Source organism: Malania oleifera, chromosome 4 (assembly GCF_029873635.1).
Source record: "Malania oleifera isolate guangnan ecotype guangnan chromosome 4, ASM2987363v1, whole genome shotgun sequence".
Classification (NCBI taxonomy): domain Eukaryota; kingdom Viridiplantae; phylum Streptophyta; class Magnoliopsida; order Santalales; family Ximeniaceae; genus Malania; species Malania oleifera.
Genome location: NC_080420.1, coordinates 122,774,003 through 122,783,256, shown reverse-complemented (window position 1 = coordinate 122,783,256; position 9,254 = coordinate 122,774,003). Strand labels below are relative to the sequence as shown.

The 9,254-nt window shown below is 34.7% G+C and overlaps 1 protein-coding gene across 1 annotated transcript; it reads left to right on the top strand.

Annotated features, from left to right (window-relative positions):
- The first annotated feature begins 1,175 nt into the window (after positions 1–1,175).
- Positions 1,176–2,859, top strand: LOC131154121 (galactinol synthase 2-like). Its single transcript, XM_058106649.1, has 4 exons — positions 1,176–1,647; positions 1,753–2,073; positions 2,187–2,321; positions 2,455–2,859. Exons 1-4 carry the CDS (start codon positions 1,300–1,302, stop codon positions 2,680–2,682), a joined length of 1,032 nt encoding a protein of 343 aa, XP_057962632.1. The 5' UTR covers positions 1,176–1,299; the 3' UTR covers positions 2,683–2,859.
- The last annotated feature ends 6,395 nt before the right edge of the window (positions 2,860–9,254 follow it).

Genomic DNA, 9,254 nt, shown 5'->3' with positions numbered 1-9,254 from the left:
ACAATCACAGAACCAGGGACGGAGAGGGAGAAAGAAACGTGAGAAAGAGACAGAGCACCAAGAGAGAGAGAGAGAGAGAGAGAGAGAGAGCATGTGGGTGAATTAGAGTTTTTTCCCGTTTTGCCGGTGAGGTACCATGCGGGGAAGGTGGTACAGTTGAAAGCCAAACCCACAGGCTTCCAGTAAGGACCCAGTAACCCATCCAGCATTTCAAACCACTACAGTTGTAGAGAAAAAATGCATCGTCAGAGCATAAAAATTAGTTCTTTTCTTTTTTTTCGGTGGTGGTTGTGTATCGGGGACGGCGGCGGCGGCGGCGGCGGCGAGAGGCGGTGGTGGTGTATCATGGTTCTTAAAGCTAACTTCTTAAGCTCTTTTTCTCTCCTTCCGTAAGCAAATATATTTTTTCAAAAAAAAATTCCCAAATTTCACAGGATAAACTTACAAGATTTGTTTAAATCTCGCCCTCAAGTGCGAGTTTAGGAAAGCATTAAATTAGAAATTTTTTTCAGAAATAAAGTATTAATTAATATTTTATTATAAAATAATAATAAAATAGAAAAAACTCCTTAAATTTTCCCTATTTTATGTTAGATTTAAAGAAATCAATTTTATAATTATTTAAAGCTGCCAAACAGTCAGGTGTCTGTAAACCGATCAAGAAATAATATTTATCATATCGAAACTCACGCTTTGTACGAACTACACAATACAATAGATAATTCATTTCTGGAAATATATATTTTTCTAATCCGTATAAGAGAATATTCCGATGTAAGAAAATTGAATGAAGGAATATTCTTAGTTTCCTTCCGAGGCAAGCCAAATCAATGGTCAAAATTGCCGCGGACACTAAAATAAACATTGGTTTGTTTTGCTTTTTACTATAATAGTCAAAACATTATCCTAAATTATCTCCTTATCTGTAGGCCAACTAACATTACTGCAGCCGCGCTGAGTGGGCCCACATCGTCATCGAACCCTTTCCTAGTTAGCCTCGAGAAACTACCTCTTGCCACGTGGCGGAACGCCCTCCCCTGCATGAGCGCCGAGTCTGCCGACACATGGCACATGTCCAGCAGCACTCTTTGGTGGGTCCCGCATGCTCTTATTCCATTTTTCCTTTTTAAAAATTGCCCCCCTCAACGCCCATAAATAGGAGCCCATTTCCCAACAACACTGGACACCAAAACTCTCACTGAAGAACTCCAGCTACTTTCTTCCTCTTCTTCTAGCTTTTTCTTTGTTATCTTGTTCTTGATCATTCTTCCGCTAAAAATTCAAACCCAGATCGAAACAATGGCACTCGATCTAATGACCGCTGTTGCCGCCGCCGGGAGGACGGCGTCCGGGGCGGAGCTGGCGAAGGCGGCGAGCTTGCCGAGCAGGGCGTATGTGACGTTTTTGGCCGGCAACGGCGACTACATCAAGGGCGTGGTGGGGCTGGCGAAGGGGCTTCGGAAGGTGGGGACGGCGTACCCGCTGCTGGTGGCAGTGCTGCCGGACGTCCCGGAGGAGCACCGCCGCATTCTGGTGGAGCAGGGGTGCCTGGTCCGGGAGATCGAACCGGTGTACCCGCCTGAGAGCGAGACCCGGTTCGCCATGGCCTACTATGTCATCAACTACTCCAAGCTCCGCATCTGGGAGGTACCAAATCGTTTCCCGTTCTAAAACATCCATAATTCTTTTTTTTTTACATGAGTTGTGATTTAGTTTGATTACTGAATGTTGAATTGAATTTTGTTATTGCAGTTTGTGGAGTACAGCAAGATGATATACTTGGACGGAGACATACAGGTGTTTGAGAACATAGACCACCTGTTTGACCTGCCGGACGGCCACTTCTATGCCGTCATGGACTGCTTCTGCGAGAAGACATGGAGCTTCTCGCCGCAGTACAAGGTGGGGTACTGCCAGCAGCTGCCGGAGCGAGTGCCGTGGCCCAAACACATGGGCCCGCCTCCGTCGCTCTACTTCAACGCCGGCTTCTTCGTCTTCGAGCCTAATCTCTCCACCTACCACGATCTCCTCTCAACTCTCAAGATCACCCCCACTACCTCCTTCGCCGAACAGGTATAAATTGATTCAATCTCCATAACCCCCCCAAAAAAAAAAAGGAAAAATAAATTCACGAATTTCTTCTTTAATTTCCAACAATTGTTGATCTTTTGTTCTTGGGTGGGCAGGATTACTTGAATATGTTCTTCAAGGATGTGTACAAGCCCCTGCCGCCGTGCTACAACCTTGTTCTGGCAATGCTCTGGCGCCACCCGGAGAAGATCGAGCTTGACAAAATCAAAGTCGCCCATTACTGTGCTGCTGTGAGTGCTTCAATTAATTAATTCCCATATGTTATTTCATTTCATGAAACACTTGGTCTGCAATTTCTGAAATTGAAAGCTGGGAATGGGTTTTGATTTGTGTGCTCTGTTTTTGTTCTGGGAAATAAAACAGGGGTCGAAGCCGTGGAGATACACGGGAAAGGAGGTGAACATGGATAGGGAAGACATAAAGATGCTGGTGAAGAAGTGGTGGGACATTTACAACGATGAGTCTTTGAATTACAAGAACACGCTGTCCTCGGCGGAAGCAGGGGGTGGTGTTGATTCTGCAAAACTTCGGGAGGAAGTCAGGGCGGCGCTCTCTCTCCGCCGCCACGTCGCCGCCCCCTCCGCCGCCTAGTCCTTCCACTTAAGTTGTATTGGGTTTAAAGTAAAATTTGTCTAGCCTGCTCATCAAATGTGTATGTCACTCGGCAGACTATATAAGATAGATTAGTCCAACTTTTGTTTTTTTGGGCCTACAAAAAATTGTCTCATATGTTTAATTTTTGAATATATATTAACATATTTCTTCATATTTTTATTACCAAAAATATATATTTCATATAATTTGATCCGTTCTTAAAAATAAGAAAAACTTATAAGTTACAAGAATATTGTACCTTTTATAGGAATGTAAGTGAATTAAGTTACTTGCAAGTTATACAGATTTAATTTATTCTATAATTCTACTCGACTTAATAGTACTCAAGTTTAAGACTTGGTCTTTATAGTCCTATAGGAGTACCCTTAAGGGCTTAATTCTTCATGACTACATAGGATATTTCTTTAGGATTTGATCTTCATGGCCCTTCTGGTGACTTCTTAAAGCTTGGTTTAGCCTTGTAGGGTATTCGTTAGAGCTTAACCTTCTTAGACATGTAGAGGGATATTTTAGAGTATGGTTTTTGTGATCTATAGGACGACACTTTAGTGTTGGGTAGTTTTGGACTTTCTCAACTTCAAAAGCTAGCTCGTGGAGTGAGATATTTTTTCACACTTAATAACTGATCACTAAGCCCCTTCCACAATCGATGTGGGACAACTCCAACAATCTCTCCCTAACACATCGGGCTCTAAACTCCTCACGAATTAGGCTCCAAATCGACAACACCCCATGTCCAACATCCTAGGGAGAAACCATGAGCTCTGATATCAGTGTTGGGTAGTCTTTGACCTTCTCAACTTTAAAAGTTAGCTCATGGAGCGAGACTCTTCCTCACACTTAATAACTGATCACCAAGTCCCTTTCACAACCAATGTGGGACAACTCTAACATTTAGATCATCATTTCGTGGCATTTTAGGGTGGGTCTATAGAGTGATTCTTCAAAATCTGTCTTTATGACCCCCTAAGGCAGCTTTTTAAGGCTTGATCTTCATGGCCTTTTGGGTGACCTTTTGGGTGACCTTTTTTTGCTTCATCTTCATTCACTATAGAGCGGTCCCTTTAGGCTCAATATTCTCCTTAATGTTTCCTTATCTGCATTTTATGTGACCCCATTATGGGTATTTCCAATGATTGTTATCGAAGCATATCTAGTACTCTAATTTCGTGCTTATAATTTGATGATCACCTACAATCAAGAAAAACAAAATAATTTGCGAGACCACTAGAAATTCCTAAGAGCAATCTCAAGTCAAAATTAGCATAAAAAATGTGTAATAGTGACTATAAAAATTCATAAAATGTCTTAAAGATTCTCAAGTGCTTGTAGAGCATGTCCCTTTGCCTTCCCTAAGTTTGTATCTTTTGTAGGATTCTCAAAGGATTAAAAGCCCCATCAAAGAGGTTATATGTTCTATGAGGGGATAATGTGTCATTATGGGAGAATATATAAAATTATACCCCTTATATTCTTCCTTTAGTTTAAGAAAAATCAGCAATATCCCTTGTTAAATGGGCTTCAAACATTTATAGAACGTCACCATCATCAAATATGTATTTAGTATTGTGATTTTTATGTCATCTTAATGCAGAGGATGGGTGTTTTTTTTTTTTTTAATCTACATACATTTCATCTTCAAGTTTTTTTAAGAAAAAAAAAAGAAAAAGAAATGCTCTCAGCCTATTCCTTTTTTTTTTTTTTTTTTGCTTGAAAAATCCCTTCTAATTTTTGTTCTTGAAATAGACTCTTTAAGTTTCACATTTTTTTAAAAAACAATGACAATCGAATCAATTTGCTCTATTGAAAATGGAAAAAGAATATAAATATGATTGTGCAAATCATGAGAACTCTTTAAGGCTTTGAGCTAAGAAATTATTAAACTGAATTATCTAATCTCGTTAAGTTCATATTAATTAAATCCTTGAATTTTTTAGTACTTATGAGATAGATTAATTCAAACTAATAACTATCAATTGAAGTTGACCTAAATTAAATGACTTGATTAGTTATCTAAAAAATGACATGGTGAGACAATATAACTTGACAATTTTTCTTTTTATAACCTAAAATGCGATATTGTCTAAATTTTGATTGGCAAAGTCCAAGTTCAATGCATAATACATCAATTTAGCTTATTTTAAACACTAAAAAGCAAAAATCTTTGGCCAGGGATGCGAGACATGAGAATAAAAATAACACTCAAATTATTTGAGCAACCCACTCAAATTAATAGTTGCTTAAATCAAACATAAGTAATCATTTTTTATTAAAAAAAATTTTTGTTAATTGAAAATTACTTGATCTATTATTTACAAAACATATGTGTTCCTTAGTCAAATACATGGGCTTTAGTAGAGACATAGAATCATATTTTAAGAAAAACATGGGGTTTACTCTTCTTCTTCTCTTTTTACAAGAAATACAAGAAGAACAATCGATCATTACCACTTGCTATCCCTCAAACCGAAGCAGAAACAATCATAAAGTAATTTACTCCTCTCTCTCCTTATTTAGTCTTCTATTTGCACATTCTTCTCTTATAACAAATTCTTCTCTCTAACTTCTCCAAAAAAAAAAAAGCAGTATGTCAATGACACATTGAAGGTTAGTGTTTGAAACTTTTATACTGAATAATCATATTTTAGCTCCTAAAGATACAGTCTAATGATTAAATTTTGAGAGTTTCATATTGAAAGTCTCGTATTCTAATCATAAGAACAATTCAACTGTTGGATATGAACTACTATTTTTTTATCAGTTTCTATAACTTAGTGGGCCTCCCAAATGACCCAAAAACATCAAAATGAAAATATAAACGAAAACATAAAAAGAGGATCGCGTGTTTACTCATTTACTTTATTATGCTTATCTCTCAATGATGGTAAAATTTGGTCCAAATCTTTAATACGGACAAATAAACAATCCATTAATGACCAATTATTATTCCTCCCGTTCAAAAGAAAACAATGTCATAAAGAACTCCAATGCCTTTATTCTCGACATACAATCACCCTGCATTTTAAAATAGATCGTCATTATTCATTAGAAAATAATTAAGTACATCTTGAGTAGAAAAGTGTGCATAACATTAATTTAAAACTCTATAGTAGTTAGAACTTAATCGCAGTGTATATCGATTGACCTATGTTAATATATAACTTCACCAATAAGATTGTTTTGAAAAACTTGACCCTAACTAAAGTTTAAGAGCATTTTCTTTTGTTTTTCTTTCACTTTGTGCTCCCTCATGCTTTGGCTTCAAGCTTCCTTTATTCTTTTGCACAATCATTTTGGACCAAATCATTCAATTTTACTAATAATATTATTACATTGCACACATGAGCATAAAAAAAAATGGGGACATTGAAAATTGAATTCCCAAAAATTTTAATAATGTTGATCCAAGAGGGATAGTTCATCTCTTAATTTATATATTTTTTTTTGAATTGATAAGGCCGAATACTCCTACTCTAAATATCGAGATATTTCTATAACACATTTGTGTATAGGTAATTGATAAAAGAAAAAAAAAATGATTTTTTCTCTGTCATATAATTACTTTTCCACTTGCTTTCTTAGGATTTCGATATGTTTACTTTTTTTATAAAAAAAAACTAACAATGTTTAATAGTAAAAATAAATATAATTACTTTTATTGATTAAACAAAATTGGAGCTCCATAGTATGCACATTGCTTGTTCCTACAACTAACTTGAGTAAAGATAGAATTGAATTAAACCAGATGCAAACTTGAACCTCACTTAGTCAAAAGTAAGTCAAATCCAGTTAACTTATAAACCAATTCAACTCATACTAGAGTTAAACTCAAACAACAATTATCTTTTGTTTGGGAAGACCTCAAATTTAGATTTATATTGGATTTAGATAAAACATCATATAAAAATTATGTTAACATTTATTCAAATTCAAATTTAAATTTAAAGTCCAAAATTCATACTCTCAAACACAGAATTAGGGAAGAGTAGGTCAAACTCATATAACTTAATATCTATAATGGGTTCGGCAAACAAAAAGTATCTCATTCTCTATCTTATATTGCTTCCAGTTTTTTTTATTTTTTTTTTCTAGAGTTCATACTCGAGACTTTTTATCATTTAGTTTCAAACATTATGTGACGTATAATTTACAGATTCAACTAATGACTTTTTAGAACTTTCAATGATTTCTATGTTCTCTCACTTATAAATGACATAATTTGTATGTATCAAGAATTTACTCTTCCTAAAAAAATTACAAAAAAAAAAAAAATCACCAATGATACGACATGTCCTCATTTATTGGAATAAATTAATTTTTAATGTCATAACATTTGTGATTTTTTTATTATATTTTTCTTGTAAATAAATTGTATTTATGTATAAACTGCATAATAATAATAATAATAATAATAATAATAATAATAATAATATTTTTTGAAAAAACTGTGGACTACGGATAATATTTCCAAAATAAAAACAAAAAAGATTCAAAAGAATCTTTTAATGCACTAAAGTTCACGGTGGAATATTCCCGAGTTCCTCCGAAGGCAAGGCAAATCCGACGGTCATAATTGCCCCGACACTACAATTATCCGTTGTCGGTTTTGCACTTTTACTCTAACGGTCCAAACATTATCCTAAACTATCGCCATATCCCGTCGATAGTCCACTTTCAGCGCAACCACAATAACTGAAATAAAGGCCGAAGCGGACCCACACAATCTTCGCCATTTGTCCACACTTCGCTTCGCCACGAGGAAGAACGCCGACAAGTCTTGTGGGTCCCAGTTTATCAGGGCAGCTCACCAACTGCTATCGGAGCTGCGAAAACGACAGACGTATGGGTGATCGACACGTGTTCGTCCTCGTGCTTATGTGTCGGACAAAGCACAGACCTTTCGTGGGAAGTAATCACACATTGCTGTGTCTCTTTGGTTATCTCCCAGTCGGTGGTTATTTATAAATAATTTTTTTATTTTACTATAATGCCCTTTTGCTTTTACTTTGACTCTTTTTTTTTTTTTTTAAATGTAGTAATATATATATTATTTTGCTTTGAAATGATATTTTAAATTGGGAGATATAATCCTCTACAACCATGCATGGTACAATCAAATAAGAATCATATGGTCTAAGCCGTCCGTCAGTCAAGATTTGAGAGGAAAGGATTAGTTGCATTTTTTTTTATTACTTTAATATTAAATCTCTCTTAGCTCAATAAAAATAGTGTTGTTTTGATAAAATTGTATTTTAATTTTTTAGTCCAAAACTTATTTCTTAATTAATTACACTCCATGAAAATTGGAACACATTGAATGCAAAATCTTAAAATAATGAAATTAAAATAAAATTTTTCCTTGTGTTTTGGGTATATAAGAGTTGCCTTAAATTTAAATTCCTTATTTATAAACAAAAAAGATAATGCAAAATCATAAAAAGCGTGCATGCATACCAGCATTTTTTAAATTGAATTGATTTTTAATTTGCTCAGTTCATGGGTTGGTTTGATTTCTAAAAGAAGTTCTAAAGAAAAAATAATGAACCTGAGATTTCAAAAAAAATAATCACTTTTCTTGAGATTTGACAAAAATATATAAATTTCTTCTCTAAGGTTTCAAAAATATTACAGACTTCTCTTGAAATTTCAAAAGTATCATAGAACTCTTCTAAGATTTGTTAAAATGATAGAGACTAGAGATCTCTTTTCAAAGAAAATTATCGATTTACAAAATATAAGAGAAAATTTGTGTCTTTTTGACAAATCTTAGAGAAAGTATCTGAAATTCTTAAAACTTTAGGAAAGATAAGTGAAATTTTCGAAACCTTATAGGAAGTCTCTCAAATATAAGGGAAGGTTATTATTTTTTTACCGAATCTCACAGAAGGTCATTGTCATTTACTGTCAATTTTAAATTTATATTTGGTATTGATTACATTGAATATTCATAAAATAATTTTTTTTATATTTATCTTTTACAATAATATCAATTCTATCCGAGTGAGTTTTGTTAATAAAGGATTATGTGAAGTTATATACCTAAATAAATTTCATGATGAAATTTTATATTTTAAGATACAACTTTTTTAATCATGTTGAATATTGTAAAAATAGTGTAATAAAATTAATTCAAATAGAAAATTATTATTTGGATTTAATTAATGGAAAAAAATGCAAATTCCAATTTTTAAATTCTTAAAAAATAAAAAAGGAAAGATAAAATTATTTATCATACTTTCCTAATGAAGCACAATTGACCAAAGTCAACTATCGACATATGCTGCAATAACAGCGGAGCATTGCCCATTAGCTTCCACGAAGGAGAAAACCGTTATTTCGCACTCCCCGTGTACTGTATTAATTTACTACCTTACTTGCACCGCCCAATTCCAGAAATTCCCCAATCCGAATCTCAGCCGTCGGATGAAGTCCCCGCCACGCGTACGCCATCGATTCATTTCGCGAATACCGAAAACGACGCCGTTCTGATCCCGCCGCATTCACCGCCATGACATATCCGCTTAAAAAACGACATCGTTTAACGCGGG